We start from the raw sequence: 25,635 nt of genomic DNA on the forward strand, positions 1-25,635 counted from the left end.
CTTCTCCACGTCCTTCTCTTTAACCCTCATCTGATGATACCCTGACCTCTAATCAATCTTGGAGAACCAAGATGCACCCCGCAACTGATCGAAAAGGTCATCAATCCGCGGAAGTGGGTAACGGTTCTTCACGATCAATTTGTTCAACTCCTGGTAATCAATGCACATACGGTGTGAACCATCCTTCTTATTGATGAACAAAATCGATGCTCCCCCTACGAACTACTCGGTCTAATAAACTGCTTGCCCAACAGCTCCTGAATCTGATAGGATAAATCCTGCATCTCAGGCGGCGCCAAATCGGTACGACGCCATAGCAATCAAAGCCGCACTTGGAACCAAATCAATCATGAACTTGACCTGCCTCTCAGGAGGTACGTTAGGTAACTATTCTGGAAACACATCAACAAAATCCCTCATAATAGGAACATCCGAAACATAAACCTCCTTCCTAACCCGGGTGTTAACCACATACGCAAGATAACCCATACACCCGTGCTGCAGATACTGTCGAGCCCTGACATCAGAACAAAAGGCTGATCCAATCCTAGTACCCTCTCTATAGATAAATAGTTATCCCTCACTTTGGGTTCAAACTACCACCCACTGAACCTCGCAGTCCATCATAGCACCAAACCTGCTCAACCAATCCATCCCTACTATCATAACACACATCCGCCATGGGGATAGGAATCAAATTAATCGGGTAAGGCACCCCAAAAATCTCCAAGACACAACCTTGATAAATACTCGATGAAGAAACCCCATGTCCGTTGGCGATAGAAACCTGCAACAGATACTCTAACTCTCCAAGAGTCATATCAAAACTCATATTGAAGGACTGAGATACAAAGGACCAACTTGCACCAGAGTCAAATAGCATAAGAGCAGGCAAGGAGTTCACTAAGAAGGTACCTAAATTTTTTTTAAACATACGCATACCATAAAATAACTGACAGAATAATAAATGGAAACATACTAGTAATGACGTTCGGCGCTGCCCTGGTCTTCTCCGCCATATGCTGGAAAGCACAACCCTGAGCCCTTAGGGGCTCCTCCCTACCCTGGCGCCCATATATGATCCTAGGAGTAGCAGTAATTGGTGCCTGAACTGGCCTGGTGGTAAGTAAGGGGCAATAGGCCTTCACATGGCCCACCTGCTCGCAATGGTAACAAATCTTGGGACCCACAGGTGGGGCCTACTGACGGTAATCCCTCGTGTAGTGCCCCTCCTTGCCATATTTTTGGCAACCAAAAGAAGAAGATATATAAACCCCATCATGAACCTTGCCACACTTTCCACAAGTGCGACCCTTCGAACCTCCTGATCGCGAGTCAGCGAGTTTGAATCGCTTCGTCGCAGGCTGGGACTGAACGGGAGCTTGACGCTGCTTCATCATCTGCGTCTTAATCTTAATCTATTGCCTCCTTGCGGCCTCTTGGAGCTCAGCAAGGGTACCGTATCGTTGGGTAGACACAAACTGTCGGATATCCGTCTTAAGTATGCTAAAGTATCGGATCATCTGGTCCTGCTTCGAAGCCGAAAACTCGGGACAAAATAAAGTCCTCTCAATAAATATCTTGGTGATCTTCGTCACCATCTCAGTCGACTGCCTCATATCCAGGTACTCCTTGGTCAATCTCTCCCTCTCCACTAGGGGCAAATACTTCATACATAACATATTTGTGAACCGCTCCCAAGTCACCGCCACCCCTCTGCTCATGAGTGTAAGAGCCAGTAACCAATTTCCACCAATATTCGCCCCCGAACAGAGAAGGTTCAGGGCACACTTGGCCTTCTGGTCATCCATACAAGAACATGTGAAGAAACTACCCTCCGTATTAGACAACCACCTTATCGTCACAATCGGGCCCTTGACCGTATAAAACTCTGGCGGCTTCTTATTGTCAAATTCCCAATACTAGAAAGATCTCTCCTCCCGAATCCTCGCATCAATAATAATTGTGGTAGCTGTAGCAACAACAACCTCAATAAGAGCAACGTAGCGGTCTTCGAACAGCTCAATCATGGAGGTCTTGATAGACCCAAACAACTTCAGAATAGATCCCCATATAGCAGTAGCCACCTCAACGTAAATCATCTCACATATCTAATCATTAATCAATCATGGCCTATCTTGGCCATTCGCTCCAGATCCGGAACCAGATCCTCTCGTGAACACCATACTGAAAATGAACCAAAATATACCAAAAATGTCACAATTCATATCGCCACACTATCTCAGATAGACTAAACCCTCGGGCCTTGTGACTTCCTTGCTATTTGTATGAGTCCTATGTTTTCAGTATTATAAGCCCATACTACCTTCCACACTTACTCGTGTTTGTCTCAAGGATCATCACAACACTCAAACAAATCCTCAACTAAAATACATATACATATTATTGTCACTCTACTGATAATGGCTAATCATTCCTTATCTAGATGAATGTTCACACATACTTACCCATGAAACTTCCACCAACCCTATAGCCGCTCGTGCATGCTAGTCATACATAACGCTGGATCCTATAGACAGTCGAATACTTGATTATACCCTAAGACCACAACCAGATAAGGAACATGAAGTAAGTCCCAACCAAACATTCTCAGGCTATAGAATCTTAGTTATGTACAACTATGATGCGCACAGTAAGCAACTACAATAATGATGTAACTCCATACAGGAAATCTTCCTAGAATACAAATATTTCCCATGATCAATGTATCATAAATCTCAAAAACATAACACCGAAGGATGTGTATAATTACGCCTTCGACTTTCCCCGATCATCTGAAGTACCTGAAACATAAACTTAAACCGTAAGCCAAAGCTTAGTGAGTTCCCCCAAAGTACCACATAAACCATACAAATAACAACATGCATACATGAGCCTACAACCTGACTAGACCGCCGCACTTGGCCTACAACCTCTCTGGACCGCTCTTAGAGCCTTTAGCATAACTGGATTGCTATACCGGGCCTACAACCTATCTAGAATGCCCTCCAGGCCTTAAGCCTGACTGGACCGCCTCGTAGGCCTTCAATCTATTCAAACCGTCCTAGGTATCTTGGCCTTAAGTACAAAGTAGGACCGCCTTAACCTAACTGAAAATAGCACACCAACATATATCATAACAATCAATAGCTAACAAATACAGGTAGTCCAAGAGATCTACCAGTATAACACATATCCAGTAATACAGGTAATCATACAGTTGTACCAGTCTAATGCATATTAGTAATCATTAGGTAATCATACAGATCTACCACATTCTCAGCATAACATCTATCAATATACCAGGATATCAAATCCACTGGGCCGATCTTGGTGCCTTCGACCCATAAATACAGTGAGGAAAACTCACCTCTTAGTCTGAAAAGATCGTTGATCAGGACACTACTCCGAATATCATCTCTACAGGTCGCTTATTCATCAAATAGTGACCAATCTCAAATACACTCAAAATACCCAAAATACCCTTAGTTAAACTTGGTCAAAACCTGGCCAAAGTCAAAATATTCCACACTCGAAAGTCCCACAATCCCCTAGTCACATCATGACCCCTAATGGTCACGTTGTGACCTAATAAGTTAAAACAGTCAATAAATACCATCCTTACATCGTGACGCCCATGTGCTCACGTTGTGGGAACGCTCTGATCATAATTTCTTAATGAAACTTATAATCCCTTTTAGCCAAGCAACCAAATCCTCCATAGTGTCTTATTTACTCCAGGACATCATAAAAATCATGGCTTTTTTGACATACATGTCCAATGCATGTCCCAAACACTAACTAGGGCACCAAAGAGGAAATGACACCAAATCTCATGCAATAGTCTTAAAACTCAACCATATTCTAGATCTATCATCTATACTACTTAAGGGACACTAGAGATCCATAATTTGGCAACTTTATGGATTTTAACTAATACATCATCTTGAATATGAAGGACTGAGCATAAAAACCTAGATCTAAGCTTATAGAATCATAAAGCAATGAACTTGAAACTCACAAAAGGTCCAACAAAATGTATGATATTGCTTGATGGAGAGACTTGAATGCATAAATGGTGGACTAGATGCTCTTCCTCTTCTTCTCATTGGCTAGAATCACCACAAATAAGCTCAAGATCAAATATAGATGTCGGGGTTTCAAAGCATTGACGGATCTTCATAAGGGCGAGGGGGGTTATGCCCCCCTTGTTTTTTTTAGAACAAGTCCATTACTATTAAAAACTTTACATATTAGACCCAAAACAAAAAAAAATTGACTATGGCCCCCTGTTTCAAAGGGGAGTGCAAGGAGGTGATGGAGGTTGAGGGTGGGATAACCCTATCCCTCACTTCCTGTAAATATGGGATAAAACCCCCAAAATTAGGGTTTCCTCTCAGGCCGATCTCACGTCGTGAGCCATATATGCTCACGTCGAGAGCCCAAAGGTGATGCCCAATTACACTAGCCTCCTCACGACGTGACATACATACCTCACGTCCTGAGTAAGGTTAAACCTTTGAATTTTTAAACTTGACAATTGCTCACCTGAACTGAATGTTACAAATATTGAAGGATTGATTTCAATTTTTAAAATAAATGTTAAGACTATCCCATTAGCAATCTACCCTATTTTTTACTAAAAAAATAACTTTTTTTAACCACCACAATCTGATCATATCCAATTTTTCACACTCATTAGCAACCAAACACGAACCATTTCTTAATAAATATAATTTACATTTATTTTATTTTATTAAAATCTATTATAAATATTAATAATAAATATTTTATCTCAAAACAAATAAATTATATATTTTAAATATAAAGTTAAATAGAAATAGATAAAAATAAATTACATTTATCAAAATACTTAATAAAATAGATAAAACAAGATACAATCATAAAATGAAACATATATTACAAATACCAAAGGGCTTCTAGCCCAGCGGTACCAGATGTTGTCCTCCCTCCTAGAGGTTGAGGGTTCAAGTCTCATTGGAGACATAGGTGGAATTAGGGGTAGTTTAAAAGTAGAGTAGATTTACCGTTCTAAAAAAAATAAAATAAAATTTTAATTATTCACTAGTGCCGAATTTTTTACAAATATGTTTAGTTAAATTGCCTTTTAGATCGTTATGAGCTACGATATTACAAACTTGTGCCATGTTGGTTATAAAATAAAACTGGATAGGTCTGCAATTCGTTGAATGGAGTATTGAAAATGTTATTCATCTTCTATAGTTAAAATTTCAGATGGATCATAATAGTGAAGGTATGTAAGTCGTTTATCTTTAATGATAATATTATCATTATGAATGATGATACATGCAATCATAATTTTCTCCATCATATCATTGTCTCACACACGACAAGGGGCGTTGAATAAATCAAAAAAGAGCTTGTAAAACTCCAAATGGTCATTCAACATCTTTTCAAGCAACCTCGTGATGTTCAGTGAATAAATTTTGTTTAAAGTTGTTGAGAACTTATTGACTCGACAAAGGTAGCCCACGAAGGATATATGCATTCAGTGAGAGATAAAAAAAAAACCATATTATTTTCCCTATCATTCATGATGTAACTCACTTTGGTCCTCGACCTACCAAGACATCATAAAAAAAGGAGATTATTTAATTACGGTAATATTGTTGGATTAGTGTCTAAGTCCATAACTATTTTGGTATGTACTTGACCCGATGGTAAATGGTCCCTTTGGGTTGCCTTCACCAAAGCAACTTGATAGGATGAATTATGGAGAGAGAGGATTAATTATGATTTATTAATATATTATGAGAATAATATATTAAAGGAGAAATTATATTGTTTAATTAATATTAGTCAATAATTAATTAAGAATTAATTTTGTGGCTAAAAGAGATTAATTAAACTTAAGGGACTAGAACTATCAATTATATGATAGTTGAATATTGGGCTAATGGACTCCATATTAGAGGAGTGGACGAATTCTATGGGGAAACCCATTAGAAATCGTCCAAGGCCTCTAAGGAGGGAGTCCATGGGCTGCTTAGGGCCTAGGCAGTCAAATTAGGGTTTCCTTGTTAGATAACCCTAATAGCCTCACTATTTAAGGACCCTAGGGCACCAAAAACATGGATAAGAGTTTCCTGAGGGTTTCTAGACGTTTTTGAGTGCCTCTCCTCTTCTCCTTCTTCATCCTTATTACTCTTGGTGTTTGTGACTCCATTACAGGTGCAACACTTGAGGCACTAAGCTTTCTGAAGCCAATTACAAGGAGGAATAGACTGTTATTACTACATAACAATCAAAGGTAATTTCTAAACCCTTAATTCAGTTCATAGTATGATAGATCTAGGGTTTATAGCTTTGGATAATTCAATTGCATGTTCATTAGACAAACTAGATCCAAAGCATTAGGGTTTGCATGTATACCATAGTAATGATGTAATGCTCGAAACCCATCAGTGGTATCAGAGCCTAGGGTTGTTTGTTGATGAATTTGTTGCATATTTGATTATTCTTTGGCTGAAAATCGTTTTTCTTGCTCTCTGCCTGACTGACTCGGCGAGTCCATTCCCTAACTCGGCGAGTCCCGGGCTCAGACAGAGGGAAAATCGGGATTTTATGCTCTTTTTGCTGTGGGATAATTACCAAAACGATTTTTATTGATAAGATACGGATCTTTATGATATTGGATGATTATCCTTGCCAAAATAAAAGATAATTTCATATTAATTGAATTATTATTTCCTTAAATGATAAAATTTGATTTTTTTTTTATGAATTATCTTGCATGAAATCGGATTAGGTCGAAATTAGATAACCACCAATTAATTGTTAATTGATATTATTTGTATTTTGATCTAGAATATTCTTGATAATGTTTTGAAAAGTTTCAAAACTTGTCCTCAAGTTTTGGAATTTAAATTTTTGATTAAAAGTTTAATTTTGAAATATTTAAATTCTAAACCCTAACGTTTTGAAATGTTTCAAGACTTGCCCTCAAGTTTTGGAATTTACAATTGTTTGATTAAAAGTTCAATTTTTGAAATTATAAATTCTTAAACCCTAGTTTTTTGAAAATTTCAAATTACACCGTCATGGTTTTATTAAGTTAATTAAAAGTGTAATTAAAAGAGAATTATTAAATCCAAAATGATATGGTTTATATTTAATTAAATTAAAGGTGTAATTTATGAAATTAAACCACCTAGTATTTTAAAAATGTAAAATACACCCTTGTACTATATATAACATTAAACGTCTAATATTATATATGTATAACTTAAACTGTTAGTCTTATAGTTAGTAGGCCTCATTCACGAAGCTGGTCTATAAGGGGTGTTTAAGGAAATTGCCTATAAAATGGCGATTGAATGGGTATCCACTCTTACCCACCGCACTCTTGACTAGTGGAGGGTCGTTAGCCGAACGGGTAGGATAGGGCAAACCTTCTCCTCATTAAAAGTATAATGAATTATAAAGTAACTAAATGTTTTTACAAAATTCCCACTCCTAGTTACTTTAGTTAAAAGTGAATTGATGCAATTCCATGAAATTACACTTTGTACCCTTTCTAAGACGTTAGTGGAGCGTGTGTGGTTAACCGGAACACTAATTGGATGCTAAGCAAAAGTAGCAAAGGGTGACTCAATGTTTGTCATAGTTCGGTGGAGCGTGTGTAGTTAACCGGCACATCGAATAGGCAACTATAACATTGGGGGCACCATGTCTATTTGCATGGTTATTCACACCCTGTTTTGTGAGCTTCGACATCCCAGTCACAAATCGAGGGTCGTATCGAGATTTAAACATGTCATTGAAAAGTTCAATGAATCTTAAAGGATCTAGGAGTTGTTCAATACATTTAAAACTTAAATCTCTTTTTCGTTTTTCATGGTGGAAAATTAGTGAATCGTCATTCACTTACCTTCAAATGTTCTGAAATTTGGGTTACGACATCCCTCTCCCAAGTTGTAGAGTATTGTGTTGGGTCCTAGCCTTAATATCTCATTTAGGTGATTTATTAAGGACTCAATCAATCAACTAACTTGATTTTTCTCCTGTTTTGTAGATGTCTGAATCTAACCGTGGTCTTCCTGAATCCTATGGAAAAGGTTTTCCTGCTCAAAGTGAAAGTCTATTACACAATGAAGGTGAAAGATATATCTCTGCATTGTGGACTAGCTTGGTTTCACTTCCTCCACCTCCTCTTGTTGTTCTCCCAAACCCACAAGATTGAAGAATTGAAAAGTTCAAAATCACTCAAGCCCTGTTGGCAATGAAACATGAAGATGGAAAATCCATGCGTGCTCACGTCCTAGGGATGAAATCACACATCGATAGGTTGACAATGTTGGGTGAATCTTTTCCAAAGAAGTTGACTGTAGACTGGGTTGTTCATTTACTCCCTAAATCATATGATAAGTTCATAAGAGAGTATTATATGATGGATCTTGACGCGACCCTCATTGACCTAATTTACATGCTTATTGCTGCTGAATCAGAAATGATTTAGCAAAGTAATGGAGCATATTTGTCTGGTAATTCAACCAACCATGCTTCTGTGGTTGCTCCAGGAGAAGCCACCTGTTTCTGCTGCCAAGAGAAGGGGTGTTGGATACGAAGCTGCCTCGAGGACCTAAAGAATCTAAGAGATGGGAGAGTCAAGAAGTATGGCTAGACTTTAGGTAAAATCCACTATCTAACTCCATTAAGTTCATATTCATTGATTCTTAATACATAATGTGATAAGATTACATTTGAATGTTTTGCAGGATCAGAGAAAAGAGAGGAAGCTTGATGGAAGAGCAAGATGAGTCTGATCACGAGGAAATGGATCACGATCGCATGGATTCAAAGATTAGATTTTGAGCTAGGAAGTTATGATATATTTGTTAGGGATATTTGATTACATAGTTTTTTATTTGATTTTGCATTGTAAGGACATGTTTTCCGCTGCTTTTATGAATAAAATAAATTTTGGTTTGACTTTTTTATTTATATCCTTGCAATGAAAATCGTTGTGGAAAATTGATGTTTGCGTATTTCTATAATAAATGGATGTGATTCTTATGGAAATTTTCTTAGTAAGGAAAGATTCCTATCACCCAAGTTTCAATTGGACAGAATCTTGGAATCATATGATGAATGGAAATCTTGATACTTAGAAATTTTAAGACTAATTCCTTGAAAAAGAGTCAAGTGAAGGACTAGGAGAACGGGTTCACACTGTTGTGCACCATTTAAGTCCGTAATAAATAACAATAAGATTATTCATCATATTTACTAAAGGATTAGTGAATGTGGTTATGCTTATAGGATTAAGCATGATTCTGAACCATTGAAAAATTTCAATGAATGGCAAAACGAATAAGAAGAATCAATTAGGCAGAAAGATAAGAAGTTTCTCCAATCTAAGAAGAATGGAAAGTACTTATGTATCAGGTTTTATGATCATCTTAATTGTAAAAAACCATATTACAATTCATCCTCTAAGAACACCTTAGTGCACTAGTTTAGCTAAGAAGATGATTCAGGAATTGCTATAATGGTTAAGTCGTTAAGATAAATCATACTTCGTTCCAATATCGGATATTAAAATTAAGATTGTGACATTGAGTGACACATCTTAAGTAGGTTTATAACACTTATCAATTGTGGAATAGAGAAATTTTTCTTATTCATACACATTTGGAATTCGTAAGTTGTGATGTCTTGAAGAAGACAAAGACCAACTAGAACAAATTAAATTAAGTGTTAGTCTTGATGGAATTTTGCACTAACTCTTGAATATTTGTTTTGTCAAGGAATGTTTCTTGACAAGAGAATCATATATGTCAAGAGGTCAGTGGGAGTATAAATGATCTTGAAAAGTTTCAAGAACAAATTAAGAATAAACCTAATCAATGATTACTAGCATACGACTTGAAGTTTACAACCTATCATGTTGACATATTCTCGTTTCTGTGCCATTCCAGTTTGGTTAACTATGCATATGAGTTCTACGAGTTCTCAATGGGTTGCATAGGAGCAAGGCATCTTGATCAATGGAAAGTGCATTGAAAGATAGGGGTGACTTGTTCAATAACTTGGAAGCTATGGTGGGACCCTTGATGGCAAGAAATCAAAGATTAAATAAGTTCAGTCCATATGAGTTGGATTTTTCACAATCATTATCTTATGATTATACTTATGACAAATGCACATGGATAGGAACACATACACCACAAAATTTAAGTGTCATAAGGTTTCTCTCCTTCATGAAAATGATTGTGAGGAAACGATTTCACTAAGAAAGATTTTGAAGATAGCAGTATGTAATTTGCATTTCTCGAATTTGATTATGACTACGACATCCCTCTTCATAGTTCGAATTGTGAGATTTGGCAAATCAGTTTGAACATTCGAGACTTATTGCTATAAGTTCTAGAATTTTTTAAACACACATATGGGTTGTCTAAGGAAAGGTGTATGAGTTTAAGAAGCTTAGATAAAGTCTTATTGGAAGCATCTAGTATTAGAAATATGAACTTAATAAATTCAATAAGCATTGGTTTTCTAGAAGTTCAGATGATTTCTGAATACATGTCAAAGCTAGTGGGAGCATAAGTGTTATGCTAGTATGGATATAATCACCATGTTAGTGGGAGCATGGTAATTATGGTAAGTTACAAGTTGGCAATATTAATTATAGAAAAAAAGTTTCAATTTGCAAAGTTGCAATGTTGAAATGTTTTTTTTGCTATAATTAAGGGAGAGAATTTTATACTTCGTTTCAAAATCTAAGAGCTTAGATTGAGAAATTTTAATCAAATTTAGTCAAATATATGAATTGCATTCTCAAAATTCGATTATGATTACGACATCCTTTTTTATAATTCGAGTTTTGAAAACTTGGCAAATAGAAATATTATGGCAAAAGACCGGTAAAGTATCACGTCTTTATGTAAGACATTATGCTTCGTGTTCCATACGCTTCGGGTATAGGATCAATCACATATGCTATAATAATTGACCGTTCTTAAATTTTTCCAAATGCCTAGGGCATAAGAGGGAAAAAGGACTGGAACCGGACATGGCTAAGTTTATTAAACAACTATCAAAGGACTAACTATGGTTCGCCAAGGATTGGTCGCTTATGAGCAGTTGGAAGTATAGTAATAGATGGACCATATCGACATTATTATAAATAGATAGGATTCTATTTAGAATGAGTTGTCATATGGCGAATATGGAAATATTTCCATATTGGGAGTTGGACGTTAAGAATCTATATGTCTAGATTAGAAACTTTTATGAGAGAAGGATGTTCAAAGGAATGTACTTTGAATATGAGACTTCGTATTTATGGAATTGTCTTGCAACAATTTCCAATAGATGATTTTGTAATTTCATTGGCAAAGGATTTGTGACTGGCGTTGTGATATTACGAAAGAATCATTGCATAAAATGTTAGAATCTTATATATATTCTATAAGTGGCAAGAATTTGATATTCTTACACTTGAGGTAAGGATTGGGAATTGTGAAATGAGTGTTATTGAAAATATGTTCAATTGATCTATTTCACAAAGTAAGGACCGTAGGAAAACATAATGTGCATGCTAAGAGCATAGGACAACTATAGTTATAATTCAAGTAGTAAGTTGATTACCCAAAACAACAAATAATGAGTAATCAATATGGTGATAAATAAAAGGTGTTTTATTTATACTCAAAATTTTGAGGCCATATAGGATTAGTATTATTCTTGTGTTAACTTTGCATGTTTTGTGTAACGCCCGGGTTTCGGGGCTAAGAATTTTAGACAATGTAATAGTATAGGTCAACTATTGTAACTCTTTTTGAAGTAATAATGATGAAATATTTGAGTATTATGTGAATTATGTGTATTTATGTGCTTATTATTTATTTATAAATGTATAATAAATAAAGGATAAAAATAAGTGTCAAAATTAAAGTGTGAGATAACTCCGATACCTTTACATAAAGTTTTAGTGGTCGAAACAAGGATTCCGGGGATATAAAGAACGCCGAAATCCGAGTTATAACGAAGAAGTTTTGACCTGTCGAAGTTTTGCGACAGAACCGGCACGACACCGGGAAGCGTAAAAAGTGAATTTATGATAGAAGACTTTTTAGCCTTAGTGATCTAAACCAAAGTTGTAGAGTATGTTAAACCGAGAAAATCCATAAAAATAACGCCCAAATCTGACTTCGTATGAGGAAGTTATGATTTTTCGAAGTTTCGACTTAGCAATGTACAGCCCGAAACTCGAATTTTAGTTCGAGCGGTTTTTGGCTTATGCGACCTAAATGAGAGTTGAAGATCTCATTATTAGGAACTCAACGGTAAAATGACAGATGAAAACGGAGTCCGTATGAAGGAGTTACGAATTCTTCGCGGTCATTTAGCAGTCTAATCTCTCCTACTGTTAAATTTACCGTCGGTCGAGAATTAGCCGACGAAGTCTAAATGAAAGTTGTAGATCTTGATTTTACCTATGTGTGGATATAAAGAACGTCGAAAACGAAGCTAATATTCAAGAGTTATGATTTTTCTAAGTCGGGAGGCTCATATGCGATATTGGGTGATGTGGCACCACCAGAATTGGACACATGGCACCACCAGAAGGCTGCCACATGCACCAACTCGGTGAGTTTTTGGTCAAAAATCGGCGAGTCCATCAGAAATTTCACTATAAATAGAGGTGTCGGGTCTTGCCATTTCTTCACACCTCTCAAACCTTCTTTCTCTCTCTACACACTCTCTCTCTAAGCTCCCTAAGCCCCCCTAAAGTCTAGGTAAACCCCCTAGCATCCGAAGGAAGCCCCGAGGCTCTTGGAGTCCCAAGAAAAGAGCCTTTCGGCTTGGAAACGCTGCTCCAGCGAAGCCCGGTTTTGAGAAAAACCCGTTGTAAGTGAGCTACACCTAACCTATCTTTAGTTTAGCTTATGTTTTAATATAGTAATGTTATTAGGACCTTATAATAAGTACTTGGGCTATTATTATGGGTTATATAAGTATCATTTAACGCTTATATAGTAGTAATAATAGCTAGACTATTAATTAGTCTCGGTGAATATTAGACTAAACCCTAGTGGTAATGATACTAGGTTTTGCCGAAGGAAAAGTGTGTTAAGAGTAACGAAGTGCTGTCCAAGCACCGAGTCACCACCTACTTAGGTGTGTGCATAGTTACTTTCATCTTACACATAGATATGAAGTATTTTATATAAATTATGTGCTATGTGTGCATATTATATGTATACTTGCTATCTATGCTGGATGAATGTTTTTATACAAGTTTTAAATGATTTAAACTGTATATGTATTTTATATCTACAATAATGTTGGGATAAAACATGGGTAGATGTAGTAAGACGATGTGTGATAAAATGACGAGAGGCCTCGATGTTGTTGTTGGTGATCCAGTCATCTAGCGGATGATGACCACAAACTGTTCTACACAGTCCAGTGGAACGCTAGCAGGCTCGCAACTTGTAGGTGTTTGTGAACGATGTGTTCACCGGTGTACTCCATCCCCCACATGGTTGCCTTTAGGACATTTATTGCTAAGGAACCCCCTTAGTAGTAGTGTCCATCCCGATGATGATCCTTAGGATAGGTCCCTTATGATAGGTGTTTAGGGACGTAATGTGAGGATAACGGGAATGGGTAATCAAGTTGTTGTTGGTTGATGAAATTAATAAACTTATTTATTGTGGGTTGAAAACCCTATGTGCTCACCACGCTCCCAAGCCTGACCCACTCAGTTTCATGTATTACAGGTAGTGGCGCTCGAGCATAGATGTGATGTTTTGCATGAGGGATTACGGATATAGGCCTATAGATATGAAATAACGTAGTAAGGCTTATATTGTACTATTTATGCTTTTGATCTATATCGAACATGACATCCCAAGTCCTTTAATGAAATACATTTCTTTGGAAATGCTTTTGATAAATCTTTATCATATTTTGTTTTGGGACAAATTCCGCAATACTTTTATTTAAAATGCTACACAAATTTTCAAAAAAGCATAAACAAAATCGGTCTTTTCTGGCCGCGAAAATGGGGATGTCACATTTTGACATCCTGAATAATTAAATTATTTTAGAATAATCAAATTATTCGAACGGTCCAAAGTCGTTTATACGTTGGAAGTAGGTATGAATGAAGACTATCATGGATTGGTGTGTAGATTGTCTAAAATATGTTAGACATAGCAAAGGTTTGCTGCAACGTTCATGAGTGCTTATGAATATGATTTGAGCATTGGATTAAAACCCACGCTCACTTGGATCGCTTCATGGATTTTATCACGAGTGATTGGTGAGACGATAATATCTTATATTCTTGAAATCGAGATGTGTGAGTTGTATCTTGCAAATCGGTTGCACATTTATAATATGTAAACGCACCGGTAACTTGATGTTATAAAACGTATTGTTGTGTGTGATTCGGTGAGTGAGTACAAGCAAGCATTGAATCGAAGTTTATCCGTTCCTTTTACCCAAAGTGGGATAAATGAGATATCTGTGGGCCCCTCAATGATTTAGTGATGACACCTAAAGTGCTTGGCCAAGCTAGAACTAAGTTGACGTGTTCAATTGTAGTCTGTTGTCAGTCGTCATAAATCGGAAATCGGGAAACAACACATAGACTGAGAGAATGATTTAAATCCATGTCTCATGTCTATATGATATCTAGAATGGAGGAATATATGATCCCTTATCTAAAGGACAGGGTTCTGATAAGATCAGAGCTAACAGCGGCTTTTGAAAGCTACGATTGTGAATCAGGATCTGAAGTCACACGCAGAATAGTTATTAGACTTATCCAAGTGGGAGACTGTTGAATTAGTGTCTAAGTCCATAACTATTTTGGTATGTACTTGACCCGATGGTGCATGGTCCTTTTGGGTTGCCTTCACCAAAGCAACTTGATAGGATGAATTATGGAGATAGAGGATTAATTATGATTTATTAATATATTATGAGAATAATATATTGAAGGAGAAATCATATTGTTAAATTAATATTAGTCAATAATTAATTAAGAATTAATTTTGTGGCAAAAAGAAATTAATTAAACTTAGGGGGACTAGAACTATCAATTGTGTGATAGTTGAATATTGGGCTAATGGACTCCATATTAGAGGAGTGCACGAATTCTATGGGGAAACCCATTAGAAATCATCCAAGGCCTCTAAGGAGGGAGTCCATGGGCTGCTTAGGGCCTAAGCAGTCAGATTAGGGTTTCCTTGTTGGATAACCCTAATAGCCTCACTATTTAAGGACCCATAGGGCACCAAAACCGTGGCTAAGAGTTTCTTGAGTGTTTCTAGATGTTTTTGAGTGCCTATCCTCTTCTCATTCTTCATCCTTATTGCTCTTGGTGTTTGTAACTCCATTAGAGGTGCAACACTTGAGGCACTAAGCTTTCTGAAGCCAATTACAAGGAGGAATAGAATGTTATCAGTACATAACAATCAAAGGTAATTTCTAAACCCTTAATTTAGTTCATAGTATGATAGATCTAGGGTTTATAGCTTTGGATAATTCAATTGCGTGTTCATTAGACAAAATAGATCCAAAGCATTAGGGTTTGCATGTACACCATAGAAATGATCTAATGCTCGAAACCCATCAAATGTCATTACACAAACCCAGTGTTCTAAAGAATTCATGTTATATCCATATGTCATATGATGTAACAACTTCATAAATGATTGTTGTCTTACCACTTTTGCCTGCTTATTGCCCAACCCAAGCGGTGGGGCAAAATTTTCATTCCCAATGCATGCGGTCAGTGATTTTTAATATTTTTTCATAATTTTAAATAAAGACAATCTTAATTTAGTTTATCTAGATAAAATCAAAGGATCCAATAAAAAGTTGACACATAAGATAATGGTGAATTTCCTAGATGATAAGATCATATTCACAACTTTACATTCAATGAAGATGATTACCACAATTTTGCATTTAATAAAGATGATACCGACAACTTTTCATTTAATAAAGACGATCTCGACATTTCATGTTTAATAAAGATGATGCCGACAAATCTTTATTTAATAAAGATGATATATATTGATATCTCCAATTGTGACAAAATTCAACTTAAAATGTGGCTAAAACAATGATAAGATTTTATCAATAACCTTTACCCATAGTTTTAATCAAAAGTGTGACCATAGGTCATTTGTGTACTAGTTAATGGTGCGGTTTTAAAACCGCACCAAAAAATGATGAGAACCGCCCTAAAAAAATTGTTTCTTCCATAAAAACATATTACAATCGCCTCATTAAAGCTTTAAACCGCTCCTTTAAATATAAAAAGAATCGCATCTTTAAATAAAAAAAAACCCATCTAAAAAGTACCGCAACATTACCAAGATAAACTATTGCAAGATCTAAAAGCTTTTTTTTCCCACCGTTAACAATATAAACCCCTTTAAATTAGAGTATAGACACAAAACAAAAATCAACCCATGAATCTTAAAACATATAATGTCATAATACAACAGTGGTCGAGATTCAATGTATTTAACAAATAAGTTGCATTTAATTCTAGAAAACAAAGAAAGATATAATCATTTGAGCTCTAGCTCCTTGCAACTCTTGTAGTCTTGCTCCAATGGGGTTAGTTTAACTTAGCTTTATTTTAGTTGCGGAACCTTAAGCCTGTAAAAGGAACACAAAATGATGCACGGAAATTCATGGAATTAATTTATATTATCAAGGTATAACATACATTTGTGAAACGGAACCAAACCGGAACCGATTAGTGGTATTTGGTACAGTTTCGAATCTCCTAATCCATCAGTTTTCATTTTTGGTTCTGGTTCGGTTCGGGCAGGTTTCGGAACGGTTTACATCCCTATGTCAAAATTATTCTCGTTTTCATAAGACTGAAGGCAGAGAGATTGGATACAAACCAAAGGTAGCGAGCTTGGACACAAATTATTCTCCCAATCCTTTGTCTGTTCAAAATATACAAATTGTCCTCTTCATCCTCATCAAAAGTAGTAAATCTGTAGCCAAATGATTTTGTTGAATACAAGTTTGCAGAGCTATTATTGCTTTTTTTTTTTTCTAACTTTCTCATCCTTGTATCTATTTTCAATTGGATATAGTAACTACACAACACACCATTAAATCATAAAAAAGGAACCATTTGCTAGATTTCCAAAACCTTGATTTCACTAGTGTTTGCAAACTAGATTTTAAATTTATAGGTGATAAACGAATAAACCCTAAGAAAGTAACTCAAATGCAAGCCTTGAGGATTGAAACATCCATCTGTTGTGACTGCCTCCATCTCTTTTGACTTTTCTTCATTCATGTCTTTTAATTGAACTTCTGTTTATACAAAGATGAGAATTCTGATATTAAATCGATTTAATGATGTTAGAATGAAAGATTAACATAAAGATATAACTACTAACCTGGGACCCAAACAAGCATTTGCCCACCTATTGACACAACATCTTGTGGTACACTATATAAAAAAGGGGATTTGTTTTAGTGGAAAAAGGCATCAAGAGATGTAGAACGCCACAACTAACAAGGTTACCTGCTTGTTGTTGTTCGGAGATGACTTAGGCATTTAAACAAACAGATAGAGTGTAATGGATAAACCCTAACACCCTATCTCATTTTTACCTGTTTCAATTTGCACCAAAACTGATCAATTAGATTTTGCGAATCAATCACATCCACACAATCATACATTACATATAATTAAAGGACAGGAGGAGAGGACTTTTATTAATTACCATTCTTTGAACCACTTAACCACATGAATTTTAGACTTGATGAAATTATGTCGTTCGAAGGGGTTGTTGCGCCAGAGTAGAGACTACCTTACCGCGCCGGTGTGTAGAAATCAATGAGATCGCTGATGTAATAGGCTGGAAAGAGAAGAAAACCTATAGCAGAAGGGTCTTTGAGGTGTGTATACGACAAAACAAGGAGGAATCAGCGAAGAAATGAAAAATCAAAACATTTAACTATTTAAGAATAGAAAATCAGAAAAATCGACGCTAGGGTTTTTAGATTTTGTATCGAAGCAGGAGGAGGAAGTCGCCAGAAGCAGGAGGTCGTCGTATCTGTTGTGTCTTTGTCGTCTGCCCTTTGGGTGAGAGATGAAGAACAAAATATTGGGCGGAAAGACATGGTGCGGGAAATGAAAAAATTAGAAGGGGGAAACACCATCATGAACAAAATATTAGGAGGGAACTGGATCTTTAATAATGTGTTTTTAAAATAAACCGCACTAATAAATGGTTTCTAAGCATTTTTATAGAAACTACATCAACAAATATATTTGATGGTACGATTTTATAGTTTTCTAATGTGAAAACAATTTATTGATACGGTTTTATGCTATCACCGCATTAAATGAAAGATATTAAAAAGGGTTTGTACTAGTGTAACCTGGTTGGTAGAGTTTATTGCCTCATGGAGTAGAAGCTCAACCTGGTCAATGAAGCTTCTAACTTTAGAGTCACTAACATGTTAACCATCTAATTTATCGTTCTAAAAAATTCATTAATTGTAATGAAATATCAACCCTTGGCCTCACTGACATATTACCAAACCATTAGGCCAAAGTGATTAATGAAATATACATCGGACATATTGCTTTCTAGATTTTATTACTATATATTTTTTTAATCAAAAGAGAAATACATAGGAATTCAGAAGTGAAAAATTCAGAAAACTCTCTCCTGCCAGCAGTGATTTTTGGAAGGTGACATATCCACAGATGAAGTGAAAACGGCTGTGTGGGATTGCGGGAACGATAAGGCTCCTGGACCGGACGGTTTTACATTCAAATTCCTGAAAAAATATTGGGAAGTTCTGAAGGGGGACATTATGGCGTATATTAATCATTTCGAAAAGTGGGGCAGGCTTTCCCGGGGATGCAACTCACCATTTATAACATTAGCGGCTAAGATCAAGGATCCGTTATCCCTTTCGGATTACCGTCCCATTAGCCTTATCGGTTCATTATACAAAATAATTGCAAAGATTTTAGCATCAAGAATCCGAATGGTGATGGGGGAATGTATTGATGAAGTACAAACTGCAGTTGTCAAAGGACGGAATATATTAGAAGGACCTCTTATAGTAAATGAGATATGTACATGGGGGAAGAAGAGAAACAAGAAGATTTTACTGTTCAAAGTTGATTTTAATAAAGCCTTCGATTCGGTAAATTGGAACTTCTTGAATTCCATGATGCAGCAGATGAATTTCGGAATAAAATGGAGGACTTGGATGAAAGGATGCTTGGAGTCAGCTAGGGCATCGGTATTGGTGAATGGTTGCCCAACAACGGAATTCCAACTAGAAAAAGGAGTTAGGCAGGGAGACCCTTTATCGCCATTTCTTTTTATATTGGCCATGGAAGGACTAAATATCGCATTAAAAGAGGCAGTCGAAAAAGGTGTTTTTCAAGGTATAACTATTCCAAATTCTGATATTAAAGTATCACATCTATTCTACGCTGATGATGCTCTTTCATTGGAGAATGGTCTAGACAAAATATAAAAAACCTGGCAAGGATACTTAAGTGTTTTCAAGTATTTTTCGGACTAAGTGTAAATTTTAATAAATCAAAAGTTTTTGGCATATGTGTTAATACACAAGAGGTTGAGAATTGGGCACTACCGTTAGGATGTGAACCCAGTAATGTGCCATTCAGAAACAAGCTTTCTAGGTGGAAATCAAAGACTTTGAGTTTTGGTGGCAGAGTGACTCTTGCAAAGGCGGTTCTGGGGAATCTCCCCACATTCTACTTATCAGTTTTTGCTACCCCATCGGGGATCATTGAGGCTTTAGAGAGAATAAGGAGAAAATTCATATGGGGAGGTCCAGAAAATGAATCAAAAATTAATTGGGTTGCTTGGGACAAAATTCTAGCACCCAAGGAAGTGGGAGGTCTTGGTCTTGGCTCCATAAAGGCAATGAACTTAGCTTTGCTAACAAAATGGAAATGGAAATTCTTCACTAAACGAGACTTGTTATGGGTGAAGATCATAAATGGTTTACACAATCTTGGATCGTTTCCGCCAAGCAAAATGTCCTCTAGATATATATCTAGGTGGATTTTGGAAAAAATATTGATAAATGCAATAATTCTCTTCGGAAACTAAACATTGCAGATAAGGATGTGATACGACGAAATCTGGGAGGTACTGGATGGGATTCTGATTTTATTTTGGATGGAAAGTTTATTGTTGCAGCCTTAAGAGGACGAATTGAAAGGGCAGGTCATTGGATCCCGGATGGAGCCTTCATGTGGAGTAACTGGATTCCGTCCAAGGTGAGTTGTTTTGTCTGGAGAGAAAAAATGAACCGCATTCCATCATCGAATGCTCTTGTTCAGCGAGGAGTTCAGGTGCAAGATTTACACTGCAGTGCGTGTATCTCAGATATTGAATCCACAGACCATATGTTGGTCACTTGCCCGTTTGCAGAAAAAATCTGGAACCGGATATGGAATTGGTGTGATATCATGCCTCCTCAACTATCTAGTGTCAAGGCGATTCTAAACTTTGCAGCGGAGTATGGACATATCCCAAAGAAGAGGAAAACAGTGAACACAATCATTTTCGGAGTATTATAGTGTATGTGGAGAACCAGAAATGACAGAACTTTTAATTCAAAATTTACTACACCTGAACTCGTTTTTTAAGGTGTAAATACCATGGTGTATATATGGATTAAACATAGATATGGAAAAGGAAATTTCGTGTGGGAGGAGTGGAAAAAATCTCCATTTTCATTTATGTAATTGACTGTAATAGTTTTGGCTCTCACTAGTGACTTGCTAGTGAGAGTTTTTTTAATAAAATTTGCCGGTTCAAAAAAAAAAAAAAAAAAAAAAAAAGAGAAATACAATTCACATTAAATGGCGACATGAATGTTAGTGTATATTGAGTGTAATTTTACGTTGTGCCATTTTCTATTCATTTGTAATTTGTCCATATAGCCCAAAGTATTGTTGTATTTACTGTACCCTGATATGTCATTCAATCAACTTTTGAAAATAAGTGTGTGCTAATATTAATAAGCTAGGGACATATTATTACATACACGAAGGCAAATAAAAAAATCATTTGATTTTCAATAAAAATTTACAATTGTAAAAAGACAATATTCATTATCATGATCTTAAGCTATCCATTTTGCGTCAAATAAGACTTAAACCCTCAAAACTTATTTACTGAATACAATTATACAAATGTAATGGTGACCCAAGAAACATGGTCCTGAAAATTTAATATAGATGTCGCTACTTTTCCATATATACGTTCGATTTTTTTTTTCTTAATTGGCAGCGCTGCAGATAGTCCTTATCACTCCGTTTGCACCTGTACGGGGATCAATTTCTCCCATCCTAACCATGGCTGCTGCAAAATCAGATGCAAACCTTGAAGGACTGTTGCTGTACTCTAATACGATGCTATCACTTGAGCCTCCATTAAAGAGCACCTGATCCGATCGAAGAAGACCTCTCCTCTGTACTAGATTTCTGAAGTAGTTGTTATCAAATGAATTTGGTGTCACCAAATCAAGAGGTGCCATGTTATCATCTCCTTCTCCTCTAGTCAAAGGGCAGTTGCGCCTACGTGTGGTAGCAAAGTTAGCATCTATGTCCGACGACCCATTGCCATGTATCCTGCCTCGAAAAGCAACACACCGTGATTGCCCAATAGTATGAGCCCCTGATACGAAAAATATTGTTCATGATCAGTTTCAAAATTTGAGAAAGATAATTGTCGGTGATACCATGGATGCAGCGACATATGTAAAGTGTATAGATTATAAATTCTAACCAGATAAAGCAACCATGTCTCTTTCACTCAGACCCTTCACTTGAAAATCCGAAATGAGTGACTGTAGATCCTGATCAGCTCTTGGAAGATCGCTATCGGCTTGACTTGGATATGCAGCAGTAGAATCTCTTCTACCAAGACCTACTGACCATGATGGACCACCCACCTGCATGTTTTTAAATTATTGATAAGTAAAAAGATGCAGATTCTATTTTTACTATAAGAAAATATATATTTAAGCAGTCAATTACCGAAACAGAAGCATCACGGGCTGCAACAGCGAGTATATCAGCACATGAAACGATGCCGGGACATATATTCTCCACAGCAGATTTTGCTGCATCTATAACTTCGTATCCTCCAACCCCAACATTGGAAAATGTTGTCCTCTCAGTTGTGGGTGTGTCGTTTAGTAAAATAGATGCATCGCAACCCTACAAATTTAGCCAGTATATATGAAGTTCAAGTGTGTTATATAGCTAGCTATAGGTCAAAAAACACAGGCACCATGGTCAAATGTCATGGAAAGGAAAAGGGAACTTATAAATTACGTATTAAATCTACCTGAACAAAACAATCATGAAAATGAAGGCGAATGAGAAGAGCTGCCATGCGACGTTGCCGTGACACTGCAGTCCTAACTGAAGTTCGGATGACGGTGAGTGCGTTGGGGCATGTGCTATCGTAGAAGGTAGGAGACAACTGAGCTTTGCACCCCATACTGTTCAATGAAAGAATTAAAATGATGATATAAGGGTAAATGGTTCGAAGAGAATGATGAGGATCCATTTGGTTGAAGATTCTGATTAAGTAAAGATCGATCAACGGCGTGTGTTTTTGTTAATGAACTGAAAAGTTGCAGGTTTGTCTGGGAAGTGTCATTGCTTGAGTTATATATAGGGCTACTGGGCTAACAAGTGGTTCAGTTGGGTGAAAGGGTAATTTAATCTCATTTATTATTTGCTTGTTGACTTAGTCACTTAGACTAAGCCTCGTGTACGTGTGGAGCCATGATACTTATAACTTAGTTCACTTTTCTTGACCTAGAATTAAAATTTGCTTTCACCAATTTGTACATTTAATGTAATTACCTTGGGTTACTGCCTTCCTCGGACCAGAGGTTTTCAAATCCTTCTCTTAACAAAACATATGAGGTTTTCCCTTGGCCGGCACTAGGCATGCCGGGATGTGTGACCATACATGGTTCGTGTCATTTAGGAGGCCCATAGTCTTTTTATGTATGTTAGAACTTAGGACCATTTTTTTCTTTTTTCGCACGGGCCTATGAGACAAATGAAATTAAGGAGTATAATAGTGTGTGCATGTGTGTTGCCTTTATGAAGAAAAACAAGTGAACATCACTCAGAGGGAACTCACTACACAACGAAGTTATGATTTGTGGCAATAGAAATGGCGTCTGTAAGTACAATATCATCTAAATAAAGTATATATAATGTAAGCGTTAACCGATCCTGAATGATATATATATATATATATATATATATATATATATATATATATATATATATATATATATATATATATATATATATAGAGAGAGAGAGAGAGAGAGTAAATCGTTGAAACTACACATGTGGTGCATATATTTGACACCATATATGAATCTATGCTTGGTCTAAATTTATGGTTTATACTTTGTTTTTCTAGACATTTATAGTTTTTGGTCTAGGGTCAAAATCCCCGTGAGTTTATTTGTTGTTTGGACCGAAATCACATGTGATTTCGGTCAAACTATTGGGTATATATATATATATATATATATATATATATATATATATATATATATATATATATATATATATATATATACTAGTAGGGTACCCATGCGATGCAACGGACGGCGAATAGTTCCATTCAGGAGATCAATTATATTTTGTCGAACGATGAACAATTTGCTTTTGATCTATTATGGGCAGTCTCTATTGTGATTTGATATCAGCATTTCAGCGAATTGTTCATTTCAGTCGCGGCGATTATATTCATTTTGGCAAATACATCGACTCAATGTTTTCTTTCCAAAAAAGCATGCAATATTTTGGTGAATATTATCACAATCAAACTATATCGATAACGTATGTTGTTTTCAGTTAAAATGAAAATATGTTATTATTTTGAATTGAAGTTAAAACTGTAATTAGTGGGGGTAGGCAAGCCAAAGTGGGCGTCAAAGTAGGAGGCATCGTGTATGTTTGGCAAAAAAATTTATTTTTTTACAGTTATTATTACTTTTTTTGTCAAATCGTAAATTAAGATTTTTCTGTCAAAAAATTAAATTTTAGAATTTTCTTGTTAAATTGTTGAAAGTATTAGGACTTTAGTGTATATATTTCTAAAAAAAACTAAGTAAATAGTTTTCCTTTTAAAAAATAAAAATTAAATATTGAAGTTTCAAGGAAACAAAATGAACAATCGACCACAAATCGTTAAGAGAATTGCAATATATATAATACGAATCTACCCATTTGTTGGATACCAGACGGTTTTGTCTTTTATTATTATTATTATTTCGAGATTGGTAAATCAAACATGTATAATCTTTAATATGTGTATTTTAAATTTTCGGTATTTTGTTAATCAAAATGGATAAATTATAAATCATATTTTATCGAACCAGATATTTGTAATATTGTCGGATTTTGAACTAATTATGTTGCTTTGATCTTTAAGAATCACTAAGTTCAACAGATAGTATTTTTGTTTTATTTCGATACAAAATATCATGAAAATAATAACTTTAGCAAAATATTTATCCGTTTTTACAAAATATATTTCTTCTTACAACTCTATTTGCTATTTTATTTTTTACATTTTCATTTCTTTTGCAAAGTATAGTTATAGGAAATGTCAATAATTGTATTTTATATATTCATTTATAATATCGGTTTTCTATAATATTTGCTTTTGATACATGCTCGATTGTGTTTTCTAAAAAAAACAAAAACTGTGTTACAATGTACATGATACAAACCCTAGTTAATATGCAATTTTTTTACACATACTTTATCCACATAATAATTAACAATTCTTAATTTAAAAAATGATCACATTGTATATATAAGAACATTTCCTAGTTCATTGTTTATGCTAAACAACTAAAATGTAATGTTCGAAAAAAATAAAATATGCTTAAAAAATAATATTTAATATTTAATATAAATAATAGAAGCTTAGATTTAGTACATATGATTAGTCTCATCCTTTTTTAGATCTTGGAACTCTACAAATCTTTTTTTAACTAAGTGTTTTGGAAATTTACAAAAATCTATTGTTATATATATATATATATATATATATATATATATATATATATATATTTGCCAAAGATTCAAGTTTTTTATCATTTAAAAGTTAATTCAAACATATATTATAGCATATATTATAGTAGATATTCTTACGAAAAGAATAAGTTTTAATTGAGGATAAATAGTACTACAATTATATTGTTAGATTGTTAAATGCAAAAAAAAAAAAAAAAAAAAAAAAAAAACTACACAACAAAATGGTCGTTACTTGTTACAAAAAAATCTTTATTTTTTTTTTTTATCTATTTCTACTTTTATCCACTCTACTTAATGGAAAAACGTTTGATTTTTTTCTCTTTGAATATATATATTAAATTAATTGAAATGTAAAGATAAATTAAAAGTTTTGCTTGGATACCTCTACAAAATAAACACCACTTTATTTGAAACATAATATCATAAAAAGATAATACGGTTTACAAAATGAAATGGCTATTATACAAATTCCAAACAAAAAAGTTACAAACAAG

At 35.3% G+C, this 25,635-nt stretch overlaps 1 protein-coding gene and 1 long non-coding RNA gene across 3 annotated transcripts; both read right to left on the bottom strand.

Moving 5' to 3' along the window:
• Positions 1-16,506: 16,506 nt before the first annotated feature.
• On the bottom strand, positions 16,507-20,041 carry LOC145101305 (uncharacterized). Of its 2 annotated transcripts, XR_013705592.1 has the most exons (5): positions 17,772-20,041; positions 17,570-17,658; positions 17,442-17,494; positions 16,748-17,355; positions 16,507-16,677 (listed from the first exon to the last, which is right to left on the bottom strand). It is a non-coding gene; the product is annotated as an uncharacterized LOC145101305 (long non-coding RNA). The 2 variants fall into 2 exon arrangements; XR_013705591.1 differs by having other exon boundaries at positions 16,507-17,355.
• Positions 20,042-21,096: 1,055 nt separating this feature from the next.
• Positions 21,097-22,720, bottom strand: LOC145101304 (lignin-forming anionic peroxidase-like). The gene is made up of 4 exons (XM_079038501.1): positions 22,407-22,720; positions 22,094-22,276; positions 21,843-22,008; positions 21,097-21,731 (listed from the first exon to the last, which is right to left on the bottom strand). The coding sequence occupies exons 1-4, from the start codon at positions 22,629-22,631 to the stop codon at positions 21,334-21,336; spliced, it is 972 nt and encodes a 323-aa protein (XP_078894627.1). The 5' UTR covers positions 22,632-22,720; the 3' UTR covers positions 21,097-21,333.
• Between the last annotated feature and the right edge of the window lie 2,915 nt (positions 22,721-25,635).

The sequence above is a fragment of the Lactuca serriola genome, chromosome 4 (genome assembly GCF_051521515.1).
Source record: "Lactuca serriola cultivar US96UC23 chromosome 4, Lser_US96UC23_V15, whole genome shotgun sequence".
Lineage (NCBI taxonomy): Eukaryota > Viridiplantae > Streptophyta > Magnoliopsida > Asterales > Asteraceae > Lactuca > Lactuca serriola.

Excerpts from the sequence above, each read along its gene's own strand:
- LOC145101304 (XM_079038501.1), bottom strand. The coding sequence starts at position 22,631 with ATGGATCCTCATCATTCTCTTCGAACCATTTACCCTTATATCATCATT. Across the intron at positions 22,009-22,093 it reads CCCGTGATGCTTCTGTTTCG|GTGGGTGGTCCATCATGGTC; the intron begins GTAATTGACTGC and ends AAAAACATGCAG. Across the intron at positions 21,732-21,842 it reads AGACATGGTTGCTTTATCTG|GGGCTCATACTATTGGGCAA; the intron begins GTTAGAATTTAT and ends TTTTCGTATCAG.